The sequence below is a fragment of the Solanum tuberosum genome, unplaced genomic scaffold (assembly GCF_000226075.1).
Source record: "Solanum tuberosum cultivar DM 1-3 516 R44 unplaced genomic scaffold, SolTub_3.0 scf00250, whole genome shotgun sequence".
NCBI classification, from domain to species: Eukaryota; Viridiplantae; Streptophyta; class Magnoliopsida; order Solanales; family Solanaceae; genus Solanum; species Solanum tuberosum.
This window is the reverse complement of record NW_006239183.1, coordinates 39,570-59,278: the sequence shown is the minus strand read 5'-3', so window position 1 is coordinate 59,278 and position 19,709 is coordinate 39,570. Positions and strand designations below refer to the sequence as shown.

Here is a 19,709-nt window from a genome sequence, read left to right as displayed (position 1 = left end):
AAGTGGAATATATAGGTTGTTGTAAGCATTATTTATTACTCTTAAGAGTGTGGTCGAAGAGATTATATATATATATATATATATATATATATATAAACCTATAAAGCTCTTAATAGCTTGACTCTCCTTCTTAGCTCACTAATACCGTCCTTCTAAGTTCATGTATAGCTAACTAGATGAAACTTGAATTATATTTGAAAGGTTCATCATTGGATATATTTACTACAAGAAGAACACACTTGAACATTTTTTTATTGATGGAAACCTAATATAATATGTGAAAATTGCAAACAAGCTGATCATGTTATAAAAGTGTGCAAGTTTAAAAACAATCATCAAGCACAAACAACAGAAGCAAAAATCGAGGAGGAGCAACCTTTTAAAATGGGATAATGCATAAGTACCCCTCTAGACTATGATCGAAATTCTAGAGACACACCTAAACTTAACTAGAGTCCTATTACCCCCCGTAAACTAATTTAAAATGGAATAAATACACCGCAAACGCTGACATGGCATAGAGAGTGTGCACACTCTCTTGAAGGCAAGTGATGAGTGCACAAATCGGACACATGTCATTTTTTGAATGGTAACTTTATAATTAGTTAGTACACATATTTATTGACAATAAAATTTATATATATTTAATTATTTTTATTTATTTCTTTGTAAAATATTTATTTTAATTTCTTTTCACTTTAAACTTTTTTTCTAATTAATTTATTATCTTTTCACTTTAATTATTTAAAAAATTATGTGTATTTTTTTTCAAAAAAAAAACTTAAAAGTTTCCTTTAATTTTAACGTTTTAATTTTTTATGTTTTATTTTATTTTCTTCACTTATTTTGATATCCGTTCAAAATTAACTTATTTTAAATATAATTTTTTTTGAGAAAATGGTCTAAAGCCTCCTCAACCTATACCCGAAATCCCAACTATACACTCCAACTTCACGGGTGTCCTATCATCCCCCCTGAACATTTTATTTCTCTATTTAGTACACACCTGAGTGCTGACCAATACACATAAGCCAAATATATTAACTAACGTGATTTGCACGCGCGGGCCCCACTTCAACCTTTCCTTTTCCCTCTTAAAGATCAAACGACCTCACCCCTTACCCCCAATTCTTTCTTTTTGCTTTCTCCTTTTCATCTCCCCCAATTCTTGGTCAAATTTAATTTCGATCAAAAAGTTTGCAAATTCAACAAAATTTCATGTTTGCATCTCACTACAACGTTGAGCATTGGGTCTAATTCACCGATACAAAGTTTATTCAAGTTTTCATTTGTCATTTTTAATGAATTTAGAGAAGATTCAACATTCAAATTAGAGAACTTAAATAAGAAATTAGAGCAAATTACAAACCCTAATTTCAAGATTTAAAGTAGAAATGAACATAAACAACTAAAACCTAGCCATTTTTGAAAGAAAATCGTCAACATATTGAAGAAGGAACAAGGATTAATGGTGGGGAAGAAGGAACAAAGGTTTATTTAATTTGGGGAAGATGACCATTGCTAATTTATTGCCTCTAACGCGCCTAGAGGAGGTGCTCTCACCTCCTATGACAGGTCAGCACTCAGGTGTGCACTAAATAGAGAAATAAAATGTTCAGGGGGGTAATAGGACACCCGTGAAGTTCGAGTGTGTAGTTGAGATTTCGGGTATAGGTTCGGGGGGCTTTAGACCATTTTCTCTTCTTCTTTTTTTAAAAATAATTTTTAATTAAAATAATAATATTTACACACGTGGGGGGCGAGTGTGTACAAACACAACCAACTTGAGTGGTTGAAGGTGCCACATCAGCACAAAAGGTGCACAAAAATACGAAAAAATGAGTTCATGGGGGTAACAGGATCTTGGTTAAGTTTAGGTGTGTCTCTGGGATTTCGGTCATAGTCTAAGGGGTACTTATGCATTATCCCTTTTAAAATTGCAATATCTAAAACAAAGGAGAAGTGTTGAGTTTGCTTTTAGTTACTTCAATAATTTTTTAGCAAAATAAGTTACCTAGATTTAGATTGAATTTGAACTTTAAATATTTATTAAGTTGTTTTAATTGTTGAGCTTATTTAGCCTTTGTGAATTTTTGTTATGCGGATTTTCTGTAAATTATGTTATTTAAATCCATATTATGCTTAATAAAAATATTGAGAGATATTTCAATTAATTCTTTTTGCTATTCCATTTTTTAAAACACCAACATAAATTAATTGATAGTGATTTCATAACTTTATAGGGTGTTAGATTATGTTTCATTTATTTTTCCGTATGTCATGATTGGTTTGAGTGTTGAGGGTTCTCCTATTTAGGTATTAGAGTAGGTTTCGCACGGTCCGATGGATTGGACCGTGACACAAAGAAACATCGACAACTATAAAGTTCTTCTAAGCAGTGCTCAATGAAATCCTTTTCAGAGATCAGCCCGAAACAATGAAGTGTTGTCCGATGTTTTCGGAGATCAAATACATCTCAAGAAGGTGTGAGTCATCATACATTTGAAAAACACGCTGCTGATTGTCCTTCAATTACGAAGAAATATTATAAGAAAAAGAACTAAAAGAACAATAAAATTATACATACCCACAAGATTTATCAATAAAAATATTCTTTTATTTATTTTGATTGCAGTTAATTTTCCGTATTCAAAATTTGTTGTCAACAATAACCCATACAAATAGGGCAACATTTACATAACTCTTGTAGGATCAATTTATACTATTCTTGACAAATTCGAACTCTAATTTTACACTCGTAAAATTCCACCTTCCTTGCTAATTACCTATTCTAATATTTGATTCTGTTCTTCAAAACATTGCCCAACTTGGACCTGACTTTGAAATTTAACTACTATTAGCCAAACTATCTTTGAGTTGCTTCCAAGTGTAGAAATCTAAACTCAAAATTGCATTTCTAGCAATAATAATATATAGTAGCAACATCCCCCTCTTTGATAGATGGATTCAAGAAAACTTCACGTTATGTTTCTCATGAAAGAATATTAGCAAGGAACTAAATAATGTGGTTCACATTAAATTAACCTTCCGAGCTTTCTGCTAATTAATAACAACTAATTGCTTTTTAATTTATTATAGTTGTGTTTCAAGAGATTAGTCTATTTAAGTGGACATTATAATGTCATTTGGATATAAATAATCAGCTATAGAAGAACACTAATTGCCATCACCACTAATTTTTATACTATGCTTTATAAAATAATTTTTTTTTTACAATATCATGTAAAATTAAGATTTTTTGTAATATTTTGACGTTTAATTTAATTTAGTTTTTTTTTTTTAACAATATCAACCTCAAACTTCAATTTATATAAGTATGAACTAAAAAGATAATTTGCCCGTCTAAAGTAACCTAAAGTATTTTCTTTTTGTCTTCTTCTTCAAATATGTCTGCTCCTACAAACTAATGCGGAGAATATTGACTAAATTAACCTTAATTAAATTTGTATTATCAAAGTTGACGAGTATAAAGAGAATGTGCATATGTAGCGTGAAAATAATATAGCATGGTATTATATGTGTGTATCAAACGTCTTTGAAGAAATAGTAAAAATATCTATGTATTTGTTCATAGAAAATTATACTAATTGACTTCGAAATATATAAATACGGGTAAATTTGAAAAATAAAATTAATACTATTTTGATTAATTAGATAAAATACCACTTATTTTAAATCAAGCCAGAGGCATAAAATCCATCATTCATTTGATGTGTTGGTAGGTATTGCGTATAGTATTGTCCCATAAAAGGAAAGGGTAATTTGCAAGACATGCCAACCATTCTTATACTTCATTCAATTAAAGTACTACTCTTACTTCTTTATTTTCTTTTTTTATCATAAGGTTTTCTTAAAGGTATAATAATACACGAACTCAATTTTTAAATGTCACCCTTCTCTATATTTTTATATATATATATAAGTATTATTGTCACCTTCTTTATTTATCGTTCCATCAAGAAAAATGAATCCTAAGGCCATATATTTCCCAATTTTCATAGCAATCTTTGCTGTTTTAGCATCAACTCAACCGCCCCGAACGTACTTCAACTGCTTTCTTGATCGATGCTCTACTGCTTTATCGTTATGTATTGTTAATCGCCATCATCACCATCACCATCATCATCGTCATGACACTGACGATGATAAGGCAAGACAATCGCCCTGTGACAAATTTACTCCAAATTTTCCAACTATAGACCCTAGTAACACGTCAATTATCTGCGTTGATCATAATGGATGTTGCAATTTCACCACAGTGCAAGCTGCAGTTGATTCTGTTGGGAATTTTAGTGTCAAAAGAAGCTTAATATGGATAAGCAATGGCATTTATTTGTAAGTAGGAGTAGTTATTACTCACTCTCTCTGTTTCAATTTACGTGACATAATTTGATTTTTGACAGTCAAACTTCTGAATTTTTGATCGTCAATTAGGACATGGAATCTTTCAATTTTTTAAAATAAAATTTACGTATTTAAAAACTACATACGTAACGTATTTTTGTTTTGTTTGATTGAAAATGCAGTGAAAAGGTGATTATTCCAAAAACAAAACCTAACATAACATTTCAAGGGCAAGGGTATACGACAACAGCTATCGTGTGGAATGACACAGCCAATTCTTCAAATGGAACATTTTACAGTGGCTCTGTCCAAGTTTTCTCTACCAATTTCATTGCCAAGAATATAAGTTTCATGGTATATAAATATAATATAATATCATTACCGATCCTTTTTTTTTTTTTTGGGGTTTCATTCGGTACCCGCATTAACGCTCAATTAAATTTGGATTATATTTGCGTCAGAAAGTACCATAGGGATAAAGTGCTCCCTAACAAATGCAATTTAGTACCTTCTCTCTCTCTTTCATTTCACGCAGGAAAGTACAACTATTACTCCCTCCGTCTGTTTAATATATTAAAAATAGGTATTCACTTTTATTTGTCCAGTTTGAAAAACCAAGAGATAGTTTATTATAATTTAACCTTACTATTAAGTATTATTCATTTCCAATAATTTAGATAATGACTTATAATAATTAGGGATGATATAGTAAATACTATTTTAAAAAAAATTGATTGCTTGAGTATGCCAAATCAAATATGGACAAGTAAATATGAATAGAGAGAATGTTTTACTACTTGTAATTCCATTGTCCACAATACTCGCATTCAGCGACAAGTAAGAAATTATAATTAACAAGAAGATTAAAAAAAAAACTGAATTCTAAATAACACACCAATCTTGTGAACTAAATTTGTTTTTGAACAACCTTTGTCACTACACTAGAAACTTCCCTTATGTCTCAATAATTTATATGTACACGAAATTCAACTATTTGTTTCCACATTATAAATTTTAAACGAACGGTGTTCATAAATTGAACGCTACGTACATATTTTAAGTTTACAATAAATACAGAATGTAGCTCCAATGCCGGTACCCGGGGCGGTAGGAGCACAAGCAGTGGCGATCAGGATAGCCGGAGATGAAGCTGCCTTTTGGGGTTGTGGATTTTTCGGAGCTCAGGATACCCTTCATGACGATCGTGGTCGTCATTACTTTAAGGATTGTTATATTCAAGGTTCCATCGACTTCATTTTTGGCAATGGCAAATCAATCTACGAGGTACACAAATTACATTCTTTAATTAATTTCACCTAATCGAGTTATATATATATACACGTACATGCATGTTATGTTTTTATTCCAATAGTTTCAAGTGCGCGAATGTAGAACTGTCAATTAATATCAATAGCAAGCCCAGTAGCCCCAGGAGTGAAGTCGATAAACGGGGCAGTAACAGCACACGGCAGAGCTACCAAAGACGAAAATAGTGGTTTCGCTTTTGTGAATTGCACTTTAGGAGGCACTGGTAGAATTTGGTTGGGGCGTGCGTGGAGGCCTTACTCCACAGTCGTCTTTGCTAACACCTACATGACGGATATCGTGGCTCCTGAGGGTTGGAACGACTTGAATGACCCAATGAGAGACCAGTTAAGTAACTGTATAATCATTTCATCTAAAAAAATAATATAAATTATATAGCAATAAAAATTACATTCTTTAATTAATTTTTAACTTAATTATTATAGGACAATTTTTTATGGAGAGTATAATTGCTCTGGAGCAGGATCCAATATGGCGCTGAGGGCGCCATATGTTCAAAGACTTAACGATACACAAGCTCTTCCATTCCTCAACTCATCTTTTATTGATGCCGATTTGTGGCTTCAATCTTTCTCCTCTTAGCAACTTCTCCTTCTTTATATTTTCTCTCTCTAATTATAAATTTATGTGCGATGAACTCGATTGCATAATATTCCAAAATTGAACGACATTGTTGTAATATTATTTTGGATTTGTCTTGTATATATATGAAAATACACATTGACACTATTATAGATGAACTTTTACTTAGTAATTAGTGTATTTTAGTCTGTTGAGAAAAATTATTTGTCTTATTTTTCAAATTATGGTTAGAGAGAGTTGCTTGGATGGTAAACACCCATAATTTTCAACCTTAAGGTTGTGAACTTGAGTCTCTAACAATACGAAAATGTGGTTTTGAGGGAGAGGTAAAAAATAAATAAATCATTAATTCTATTAATTAAATATAGATATCTTTAATTACCTTTAAAGTGTATACTATCAAATGTGAAAGAAGTTAATTATTAAACACAATATGATAGAAGAAAAAGCTCAAAATAGTCCCTTTTTATCTTTGGGCTAAAACTCATAATTATTCTTATTTCTTTTTCTCCACATAGAACACTTATAATCCCTTGTGCTTGTAATTTTAGTGCATTTTTGGTTCTCCCTCAATTTTTACATTAATTTTGTCTACAATTTAGTATATGGATTGTTTAGTCGTCTTCCTCTATATTTAATAGAAACAATAATTTTATGAGAGGGAAAAGTGAGAAGAAGAATGCTCTTTATTATTTTCTACGGTCCAAAAAATCATTACAACTAAAAAATATATATATTTATTTTTCGAACTATATCAATTTGTTGTAGATAAATAACATTGAAAGGAAAGAAAAGTTTATATTAATACATGTGAAATATGATGCGGTGAACCTCTCAATCTCAAGAAAATATATTTGATGGAGGACTAAAATTGTATCAATACTATAAATATGAAAGACTATTATTACTCTATATGACAGAACAAAGATGACCATGAATCTAAATCCAAAGCCAAAGATATGGGTTATTTTAAGCTTTTCTCCAATATTATACATTACCAAAGAACATTTCTTCTTAAGACACACGAAGATAAATTGACGACGAAATTTATTCTATTATTTTATTATATTCCTTGATTAGAAAAAGATATAAATTCTCTTCTTCATTTATACCTATAGGCTGTATTCTTTCGTAGCTTAGTTATCTTCTTTTTAAGTGTTAAAAGGAGAATTTTTAAAGATAACTAAAACGACCGTACTATATAAAAAGGAAAAGGGTATGGAAAATACTTCAACTTTGGCCGAAATTGCTGTAACGATACTAAACTTTATGGAGGACCTTTTTACCCCCTGCACTATTTAATAGTGTATTTTAAAGGTATATATGTGCCCACGTGGACACATTACTATTTAAAATGATGCAATATTATGATGTCTACGTAGGCACATATATACCATTAAAATACACTATTAAATAGTACAGCGGGGTAAAAGGTCCGTTCCAAAGTTTGGTATCGTAACATCAATTTCGACCAAAGTTAGAGTATTTTTCAGACCCTTTTCCCTAAATAAAAATCAAAAAGTGTAAGAGATAGATCAATTGTGATCACAAATAAGCAACATCCTTTTCTTTTTATATAACACACATCTTATTGTTTATCAATTACAATTTTGTGCAATATATATATATATATATATATAGACACACACATTAATAGTACATATACAATATGCTTACACCTAAGAGAATTGTGTCTATAATTTAGGGATACATCATACATACATCAGTGTATATATGTTATAAAATATGAAAGAAGAACTTTTGCAAATAGCCACTATAATAAATTTAATTATGCTTCATAGCTATTGTTTGCATATTTAAGGGCTATAGTTACAATTTAAGTTGTCTCGTTTGTATAATTCGCGGATTTGTATAATTTGCAGGTTTGTATAATTTGCGGATACATTTGTATAATTTCATTATTTTTGTATAAACTCGAAATAACGAATTTGATCTAGCGCCTCGGTCAGAGAGAATGGGGGAAACGGGCACATCGGTGGATCAGCCAGATACAATTACAAACATCAGAAGTGTAAACAGTTATACAAATTATATTATACAAATTCTGAATTATACAAAAGTTATACAAATTATACTATACGAATTCTGAATCATACAAACGTGCAAATTATACAAAACTAAAAAACTAAGCCGCGTAATTATAGCTAAAAGTAGGTCGCGAATTGTAATTAAGACAAACTATTGCTATGTTAAGTAATTAACTAGTATATAATTGCTTATACACGTAATTTTGTAATTACATAAAAATATCGCTATACGATTAGACCTGGGCTTTCATTGAAAGTTCTTGGATAATCTCATTTAGCCATGTCTTATCTATGAGGCAAACCAAAAAAATGATATTTGTAATATTAGCTGATCAAAAAGTGAAATTACCCCACATATAGATTAGATCATTTATTTTTCTAAAATTATATCGGGTGTTTTATTTTGATTGCCCTATTTAACTAGTATTTAGTTTGCTAAAAAAATATTAGGTAACTTTCAGGCAAAAGTGCAAGACTTCTTTTTCTCTTCTTCATCTTCTATATTATGCTCCTGAAATTTCAGGTAAATTTAACGTGTGTTTCAATCATGTATAATTGATCACAGACATACATAGAAAAGTTTAAAGGGTACTAAATGGATTTGTTAAATTTATTGTTGTTTTGACTAATTGATCGATTGAATTTTTTTTACGATACATGAAACATATGTTTCAAAATTGAGCTTACTCGAAGTATATTTGAGTTTTGAAATTTGAAGAAGAAAAATGATATTTTTGGGGGCAAAAAATCTACACATGAATGATATTTTAGCCAATTTTAATATGAGTTTCAATCATATATGATTGAGCACAAACATATATGAAAAAACTGAAAGGGTGTTAACTGAATTTGTTAGATTTATTGTTGTTTTAATAACATATCAATGATTGACATTTGTTCATAATGATTCATGAAATTTACGTTTAAAATTTGAGCTTATTTGAGCGTAGAATAGTTGATTGTTGATATTCGAAAAATAATCACAACCACAATAATAACAACAACAAAAATTGACAAAACAAATTCAGATACAGATGATTAAAATTTAAGCAAATTTTACATGCAAATCAGACGTAAATTTTCAACTTTAATCATATATGTCTGAATTGTTTTCAAAATGGATAAGCTCATGATTTTTTTTACAAAAGCTGTATAAGTTAAATGGCCACTCTAAATTAGGCTACTAAATTCAAAATAAAGCTTATAAACTTCGAACATTTTATCATCATATGTTCTTTGGCAATTTACTAAAGCTTCTGCATAGTTATATTAGTGACACTATAACCAAAAGAAGTTACACCTGAGGCCCAATAGTGATATGATAGATTTAGATATATATTTTGTAATTGTTTCCATCTCAATTGTATTGAATATAAATTTACTTGGTACAATTCAATATTTTTTCGACATTTTTCATAAAATACAAAAAAACTTTTCTAATTTTTTATATGACTATAATTAGATTCGATTAAATTCACTTTATTAGTTAATTAATTCAATTGATTTTGAGAATTATTTTCACATCTTTAATTTTTGTCATCATTCATTCCCTCATTATAATTGAAAAGACTTTAGAAATGGTCCAAGTTAGACAAGTGGTTGTAGTTAATATTCCATTTCTATATCACAAGGACTTTATGACAAAGTTTCTACTGCGTAACTTGGAAGTGTTAATAGTGGACGATGTTAACATGACTAGAATCTCACTATAGTGGGACAATGAGGGTGTTGAATGGACGGATCGATGGATTTAAATTTGGAATATGTTAAAATACGCTAAGTTAATAAATAAGTTATTGATGGTTTAAAAGATATTGGGTTGAATAAATAGAATTGATATGAGTGAAAAAAATCGAGATATAACTCAATCCATCTAATTTTTACTAAAATTTAAATTCTTTGTTGTTTCCTTATAATTTGGTACATAGCATAATTTTTTCGTTATAGTATGACTATATACAACATACCAAATAAAAAGTAGTTTTACAAAATATTTACAAAATTACTCAATCCATCTAATTTTTACTAAAATTTAAATTCTTTGTTGTTTCCTTATAATTTGGTACATAGCATAATTTTTTCGTTATAGTATGACTATATACAACATACCAAATAAAAAGTAGTTTTACAAAATATTTAGACAGAGTTTCTCGTATGTCAATCTAAATTGTACATCAACCAGTTTTAAAATTGACTGAATTAAACAAGGCAAAATTGATTTTTAAAAGTTAAATGCCTATTCAAATATAATATTAATTTCCAATTTTTTAAAACTTAATTTAAAATACTATGTTTCTTCAAATATCATTTCCAAATGCCTACCTAAATTATGAGATGTTATTGCCATTTTTTAAGATCTCTAATGTATGGCGCAGCCTGGGGCTAATACAACTTATGTAAAGAGAAATATTAATATCCTCCATTTGCATTTTCTATTTCACCTCAATGTACCATTTGATTTATCACAATTCACAAGTGTCTTATGATTTGATCATCATGTATTGTAGTGTCAATGAGATACCTTCACATTTAATCGAGAAACATTTTTTCCTTATGAATTTTGTGCATACAAATCTAAATTAATTTGTTGGATCAGTAAATTTTAAATATATATAATTATATCAAAAAAAATTTTACCATGCACCACACTAGTTCAATTTTGTCAACTTACGAAACTACGATTGAACAACTCCAGAATCTACGTGTTATACACATATTTATAGTAATAGTACACTCGACGAAGACCATAGGTCTTGAGGACTGCAAATCAAAAGGAGGAATAAGGATTATATAAAATATAATTATTAGAAATATAACTAATAGTAAAGTAACTAGTAGAGGTCAATGTTATGAAAGATGATATTAATCTTCTGTCATTTTTTTTTGAAAAATACTAATCAGGATTGATCAAAATTTTTGCGGATTAAGGCTTACCCTTACCCTAGCGGAGACTAGCTTCAATAGGCCTTGGAGGTATATATTCTTCTTCTTCTTCTTGGATTGAGATGGATATACAACCAAATCTGTTCTAAATAATATTTAAAAAGTAGATCTCATATATAAGTTAGTATATACTATTATAAATATTTATTTTTTTAATTTAAATTTCTTAAGTAGATCTCACAATGCGTTTGGCCATAGATTTTGAAAGAAATATTTGACTTTTTAAAAAAAAAAGGGAAAAGGGTCAAAAATACCCTCGAACTATTCGAAATAGGGTTTAGGGTTTAAATATACCCTCCATCCATCTATTGGGCTAAAAATACCCCTCAATCCACCTTTTGACCTATTTTTACCCTTAAAACTTAACAGATTTTTTAAAGTTATTATTATTAGTATTACTTATTACGTGATGTCTTCCTATTGGATAAAATAAAATCCCCAATTCACCAATTTTTTCCAACCCCCCCCCCCCCGCCACTTTCATAAAACACCCCCGTTTCCCATTATTTCCCCCCCCCCCCCCCCCCCCCCGATCCATATCCACGACTCCATGACCCAAATTCCATTAAACACAATTACACAAGTAATCCCAAATTTAATATGCTCACCCTCTTCATCTTCTTCTTGGAGCAGCATCTTTCACCCTCTTCGTCTTCCTCTTGGAGCAACAATTTTTCAAACCATCCATGAAGCAGAGGCCAGAGGCTACCTCATCATTCATCATCATTCCCATAACGAATTCATTGAAGAATTTTGGAAAATTATTTCTCCCTTGTTTTTTTTTCATCTTGTTGAATTTTATATGTATAATTATCATCCCTCTAAATAATATATTACTCCCAATACAGTCTCATTCATAGTTGGTTTGTCGTATTTGATCCGATCTAGTATTCATACTTCAATTAATTCATAATCTATTTAAACTTTTAATTCTCTGGTTTCGTTATGATCACATTAAAATTCAATTGCTCTTCGAAAAATACCTGCTTTATTTAAAAAATAAAAAATTAATGGATACGGCTACGAGGAAAGTTGGGGGTTATGTGTCTACCTTTACTTCATGGATTCCTTTAAAGAATTGCTCCAAAAAGAAAGACGAATAGGGTGGGTATTAAATTTGGGTCATTTGTGTTTAGTTGGATTTGGGTCATGGGAATGTAGTATGGGTCGGACAGGTTGGAAAAAAAATGGTGAGTTGGGATTTTATTTTATTCAATAGGAACACGCCACGTAATAAACAATACTAATAATAATAATTTTAAAAAATCTGTTAAGTTTTAAGGGTAAAAATATGCCAAAAAGGTGGATTGAGGGGTATTTTTAGCCCTATAGATGAATGGAGGGTATATTTAAACCTTTACGAATAGTTAGAGGGTGTTTTTGACCCTTTTTCGAAAAAAAAAATGCTTTATACCCACTAGTTCTAAAAATTATTAAGAATATCCATAAGTTTGTATTATCATTTTGATAAAATTAGATTAGTAGCTTAGTTAGTTTAAGTGTACACTGTTCATTCACAGAATTAGTTAGTTATTGTTCATTCACAGAGTTAGTTAGTTAGGAATCACAAGTTTATCATTTTCAGCATAGTTAGTCGGTTGAGTTTGTTAGAAGTGTTAGACTCCATCAAAGTGTATATATACACATACATTGTATTGATTACAATTAGTTTTTCATTCTCAATAATATCTTTTATTTTCTCTCTGATTGTTGGTGAAAGCTCAACCTCCATTAATGGAGGAAACTTATCGTTTCTCAGCTTATGGTGCTGGTTTCATCATGGTATCAGAGCAAGGAGATTCATGCTCCTCTCTCTCGTCGTGAGTATTGTATTGAGTTTGATTTGCCCTCATTTCTGTTATCAATTTTCTTCTCCTTGTTTTTTTTCGGGACGATCTCACTATCGTTCTTTCTGTATTGATTCGAGTTTACTCATTGTGAGTTCATCTTCTCAATTCGTCTGTAACTGCATTTTTCTTCATAATTATCTTCATCTTCTTCTATGGATGAAGTTTCGGCTGACGCGGCTGCTACCAACACTTCAACTCGATTAGATTTCAATAGTCCCTTCTATCTGCATCCCTCAGAAAATGCAGGTTCTACTTTACTTTCTGCTGTCTTTGACGGAACTAGCTATAGGTCATGGAGACGAGCAGTTCTTAGGGCTTTATCTGTTAAGAAGAGTAAAACTGGATTCATTAATGGAAAAATCATGATACCAAGTCCTACAGATCCAACTTTCATGCAGTGGGAAAGGTGTGACGACATGGTGACCTCCTGGATCTTAAATTCTCTCTCACTGGATCTGCAAGATAGCTTGCAATACGTTAACAATGCCAAGGAACTTTGGGAGGAATTAGAGGATAGATATGACCAGACTAATGGTTGCAAACTCTATCAATCGTAGAAGGAGATAAATGATCTTGTGCAAGGCTCTTTGGATGTCACTAGTTAGTACAATAAGGTGAAGAAACTGTGGGAGGAAATGAACACTCTTGATGTTAATTCTCAATGCACTTGTGTGTGTGTTTGTGGCGGCAAAACCAAGATGCATAAGTCTGAGCAAGATAGAAGACTTATACATTTTTTGATGGGCCTAAATGAGGTGTATATTGTTGTATGTGGAATATCCTCATGATGTCTAGTGTGCCAACTATGGCACAAGCATTTGCCATTTTGTCACAAGAGGAAAGGCAGAGGGAAATGAAGCCCCTCAGTCACTTGGCTTCGGAATCCACCTCACTAAATGCCTCTGTATCACCTCAACACAATGAAGGATCCAAAGGTTTCAATACAAACTACAGTTCTATATTCTTATAGAGGAGGTACAGGAAGAGGTGCAGGCAATTCCAACACCAATATTTTTAGGGGAAATTCCAGCACTGGCAACAAGTCAAACTTGTTTTGTGAATACTGCAAACGAACTGGGCATACCAAATACAGGTGCTACAAGCTCCATGGTTATCCAACCAACACAAGAACCCCAAGAGGAAGAGGTTCAGGATCTGCAACAAATGTGCATACTTCTGAGGATGATAAAAGTCAGTGTGAAGAAGCTCCTGAACATCTGTCCAAAAGCCAGTATGAACAACTACTCAATCTACTTGAGACTCTGTAGGTTGGAAATGGAACTAATTGCTCAGGAAATATGTCAAGTAGAGCTGCAAACCTAGAAGGTATACTTGCTTGTTATTCTTATATTACTGAGATAGGTGATTTTTCATGTAAATGTGATAGATTAACTGCTGGTTCTTAGATCATAGATTCAGGAGCATCTCACCACATGACCTACACAAAAGACACTCTCACAAACCTTAGAACACTGCCTTATCCTTTCTTAATCACCTTACCAAACGGATACAAAGTGAAAGTGACTGAAATTGGTGATGTTTTCTTGAATTCAACACTGACTCTGTACAAAGTATTGCGTATACCTAGCTTCAAATTCAATTTAATATCAGTTCATTGCTTAGATGTTCAACTCAAATGAATAGTTAGCTTTAACAGTTTTTCTTGCTTACTGCAGGGCCCTTCTCTGAAGAGCCCTCTGGCACTTGGTAAGGCAAGGAATGATCTGTATTTTTTCTGTCCAAAGTGTCACAATTGTCCACCTACAAATGGTAATGTTGTTTCTCATAACAAATGTAAACCTGTTTCTCTTTTAAACTACTGCAAGAAAGTTTTAGTTGGAAGTGAATGCCAAGCTTCACCACCAAATGTAAGATACTCTTATGAAATCAATAAAGAAGCTTGTTCTATTGATCCTATTTCATGATCTGTTGATTCTTTCCCTGATATTGATATTACTCACAGTTATGACATTGAATTCTTATGGCATGCTAGATTAGGACATGTGCCTTTCGTAAAAATGAGGAGTATATCTACCATTCCCCTAAAATTTTCCAATAAACAACCCTTTGTTTGTACAATATGTCATGGCTAGACAAACTAGAATGCCATACCCAGAGAGTACCACTGCAACCAGCTCAATGTTTGAGTTGTTTCACATTGACTTATGGAGACCATACCATATACCAACACATGATGGATATCACTACTTTTTAACCATGGTGGATAATTACAGTAGATTAACCTGGACACAACTGCTTAGGTGCAAAAGCAATGCACTTCAAACTATAAAAACCTTCATATCCCTCGTAGAAAATCAGTTTCATACAAAATTGAAAACCATCATATCTGATAATGGTCTGAAATTCACAAGCACTGAGGCAACCTGTTTTTTTCAAGAAAATGGCATAATACACCAAAAATCATGTCCTTACACACCACAACAAAATGGTGTGGTGGAAAGGAAGCATAAGTACCTTCTTGAGACAGCAAGGGCACTTCTATTTCAGTCAAAACTACCCATGAAATATTAGGAGGAATGTGTCTTAATTGCCACCTATCTGATCAATAGACTACCTACAAAACTCCTACAAAACAAATCCCCATATGAACTGTTATATCAAAAGAAACCAACCTACTCCCACCTTATAAGTTTTGGATGCCTTTGCTTTCCAACTACCTTGAAAACCCTTTAGGACAAATTTGAGCCAAGAATAACACCCCACATTTTGATTGGATACCCTTTTAATACAAAAGGCTACAAGGTCTTAGATTTGGCTACCAAGAGAATTCATGTGTCCAGAGATGTCCTTTTTCATGAAACTATTTTTCCTTTTGTCATTGCTCATGTTGGTTCTAGTTTTAATTTTGTCTTGCAGTTCCTTGTACATCATTTTGATATGTCTGATATGTTACCTTGCATGTCTAGTAAAACAAATAACTTTGTTGATGATGAAATGTTGAATTCTAACACATTGGTTGAAGTCACTTGTGATCATGTTCCCATAATTGACAATGAACCTATCACTGAGCCTACAATCATTATACCTCCTGTTGGACCCACTGTTTATGCCCTTGGTGATGCTTATTTTGTACCTAGAAGAACAACTAGGTCCCTTCACCCCTCAAGCTACTTGAAAGACTACACATACTCATTACCCAACCTACATCATTCTCCACCCATACCTAATGTTTCAGATCCATAACACTCACTCACATCATTCATATCTCACCCTGATTATGTATGTTTCACTACACTATGTCCTGATAGCCAGCAGTTAATCAATAATGTTTCACATGATATTGAACCTTCCTCTTATAAAGACGCAATCTTGAATCCTGCTTGGCAAGTGGAAATGACACAAGAATTTGATGCCTTGTATGCAAATGATACTTGGGAACTAGTTAACTTGCCTAAAGGAAAGATTGTTATAGGGTGTAAATAGGTGTACAAGATTAAAACAAGGCAGACGGCATTATAGAAATGTTCAAGGCAAGACTAGTGGTAAAGGGGTACAAACAACAAGCTGGAATAGATTACAATGAAACATTCTCACATGTGGTAAAGATGACCACAGTCAGGACTCTGATCTCTTTAGCAGTCAAGCAAGGTTGGAACATATACCAGTTGGATGTCAATAATACCTTCCTCCATGGCGATTTAAATGAGGAAGTGTACATGACATTACCACCAGGCCTGGCAGTGGAGAGTAGTGACATAATTTGCAGATTGAAGAAGTCATTGTATGGTTTAAAGCAAGCCAGCAGACAATAGTATGACAAACTGGCTAACAGTCTTTGTTCAAAAAGATACACTCATTCAGATAGTGATTATTCACTGTTTTATAAGAAGAATGAAAGCTCTCTAATATTTGTGGTTGTATATGTTGATGATATTATCTTAACTGGTACTGACATGAAGGATATTGGTTCCTTGAAATCTTTCCTCCATGAGAAATTCAGGATAAAAGACTTAGGAAGGCTGCATTACATCCTTGGTTTGGAAATACTGTACAGACAGGATGGTGTTCTCATCTCACAGAGAAAATTTACTCTTGATCTCTTGAAGGAATTTAACTCTATGCATTATAAATCCACTACTTCACCATTGGACTCCACTGAGAAACTGAAGCTGACAGAAGGCACACTATTGTCAGATCCTACTCAATACAGAAAACTGGTAGACAAGCTTGATTTTCTCACTAACACAAGGATGGACATAGCATATAGTGTCCAGCACCTTAGTCAGTTTATGCAATCCCCTAGAGAACCTCATTTGAAGGCAGCCTATCATGTGCTCAGATATCTACAACAGGACCCTACATTAGGAGTTTTTATCTCCAACAAATTTGACCTCACCATTAGTGCTTATTGTGACTCAGATTGGGCCTCTTTTCCTGATTCAAGGAAGTCTGTGAGTGGTTACTTGGTACTCATGGGTGATAGCCCCATTAGTTGGAAATCTGAGAAATAAGCCACAGTGTCACTATCCTCAACAGAAACATAGTACAGGGCTGTGAGACAAGTAGTGGGTGAATTAGTATGGCTGGAAAGATTACTTGATGAGCTCTCAGTGAAGTGTTCCTTACCCATACATGTCTTTTGTGATAGTCAAGCTACAGTGCACATTGCTAAGAATCCAGTTTTTCATGAGAGAACTAAACATATAGAAGTGGATAGCCAATTTTTAAGAACCAAGCTACAACAATGATTGATCACACTTCAATACATCCCCACAGATTCACAATTGGCTGATGTCTTTACTAAGGCCTTAATTGGAGTCAAGCATACTAATTTATTAAGCAAGTTGTTTGTAAGTAACTCACCTCCAACTTGAGGGGGTGATAAAATTAGATTAGTAGGTTAGTTAGTTTAAGCGTACATTGTTCATTCACAGAATTAGTTAGTTAGTTAGGAATCACAAGTTTACCATTTTCAGCATAGTTAGTCGGCTGAGTTTGTTAGAAGTGTTAGACTCCATCAGTGTGTATTTATACACATACATTGTATTGATTACAGTTAGTTTTTCATTCTCAATAATATATTTTCTTTTCTCTCTGATTGTTGGTGAAAGCTCAACCTCCATTAATGAAGGAAACTTATCGTTTCTCAGCTTATGGTGCTGGTTTCATCACATTTCATGATAAAAATGTTCGTGTAAACTCATTCACAACGAACATAATTAATATAAATTTGAAAAAAAAGAAAGAGAAATGCCATTGATTTTTTCAAATATATTAGCTTGTTGCAAACTTATCAATCAAAAGGTATTCGAGCTACCTTTAAAACTTGATAGATTAATTTGGCCAATATTTTCCTCCTTATCTTCAAAAAAAACAAAGGAAGACTTATGTACTAATTATACATGATTAGTAACTTAAGTGTGTTAAAAGCCTTACTATATCTTGATGCTAAATCATAAAATTGAACAAATAAACGAGGCAGTAACAGCACACGACAGAGCAACCAAAGACGAAAATAGTGGCTTCGCTTTCGTGAATTGCACTTTAGGAGGCACTGGTAGAATTTGGTTGAGGTGTGCGTGGAGGCCTTACTCCACGGTCGTCTTTGCTAACACTTTCATGACGGATATCGTGGCTCCTGAGGGTTGGAATGACTTGAATGACCCTGTGAGAGACCAGTTAAGTAACAGTATAAACATTTCACCTAAAAATTTAAATTATATATCGCAATAAAAATTACATTCTTTAATTAATTTTTAACTTAATTATTATAGGACATTTTTTTATGGGGAGTACAATTGCTTTGGAGCAGGATTGAATATGGCGCTGAGGGCGCCATATGTTCAAAGACTTAACGATACACAAGCTCTTCCATTCCTTAACTCATCTTTTATTGATGTTGATTTGTGGCTTCAATCTTTCTCCTCTTAGCAACTTCTCCTTCTTTGTATTTTCTCTCTCTAATTATAAATTTATGTGTGATGAACTCGATTGCATAATATTCCAAAATTGAACGACATTGTTGTAATATTATTCCGTATTTGACTTGTATATATATGCATACACATTGACACTAGTACATATGAACGTTTACTTAATTCTTAGTGTAATTTAATCTGTTGTAAAAGATTATTTGTGTTGTTTTTCAAATTGTTAATTCTACTCAATTTTTAGTGTTATCTTTAATTACCTTTAAAGTGTACTCTATCAAATGTGAAGAAGTTAAACACACTATTATAGAGAAAGAGCCTCAAAATAGTCCTTTTTATCTTTTGAGTTAAAAAGACTCAAAATTTTAACTCAAAATCATTTTTACTTTTTTCACATAAAACCCCTCCCTTGTTGTCCCTCATGTTTGCTAAATTAGTACATTTTTGGTCCTCTCCCAAACTTTTATCTATTTATCAACATTGGATTTGATCACAATTTTGTGTATAAATTGTTCAGTCGTCAACCTCTTCGTTTAATCGTCATCTTCTTTGTTTAATAGAAACATAATTCCATGAGAGAGAGTAAGAAGATGAGTGCCTTTTATTTTGTACAATCAAAAAATCATTATAGCTAAACCAAAAATCTATATTCGTTATTCGAGCTATATCAATTAATATATATATATATATATATATATATATAT

At 32.1% G+C, this 19,709-nt stretch overlaps 1 protein-coding gene across 1 annotated transcript; it reads left to right on the top strand.

Moving 5' to 3' along the window:
* Positions 1-3,926: 3,926 nt before the first annotated feature.
* LOC102578467 (probable pectinesterase 8) lies at positions 3,927-6,423 on the top strand. The gene is made up of 5 exons (XM_006357832.2): positions 3,927-4,356; positions 4,548-4,719; positions 5,443-5,649; positions 5,758-6,017; positions 6,117-6,423. The coding sequence occupies exons 1-5, from the start codon at positions 3,986-3,988 to the stop codon at positions 6,271-6,273; spliced, it is 1,167 nt and encodes a 388-aa protein (XP_006357894.1). The 5' UTR covers positions 3,927-3,985; the 3' UTR covers positions 6,274-6,423.
* Positions 6,424-19,709: the final 13,286 nt, after the last annotated feature.

Bases quoted from the DNA above. Each gene is read 5' to 3' on its own strand.
- LOC102578467 (XM_006357832.2), top strand. From the start codon at position 3,986: ATGAATCCTAAGGCCATATATTTCCCAATTTTCATAGCAATCTTTGCT. The intron at 4,720-5,442 runs GTATATAAATAT...CAATAAATACAG, and splicing joins CCAAGAATATAAGTTTCATG to AATGTAGCTCCAATGCCGGT. The intron at 6,018-6,116 runs GTTAAGTAACTG...TAATTATTATAG, and splicing joins AATGACCCAATGAGAGACCA to GACAATTTTTTATGGAGAGT.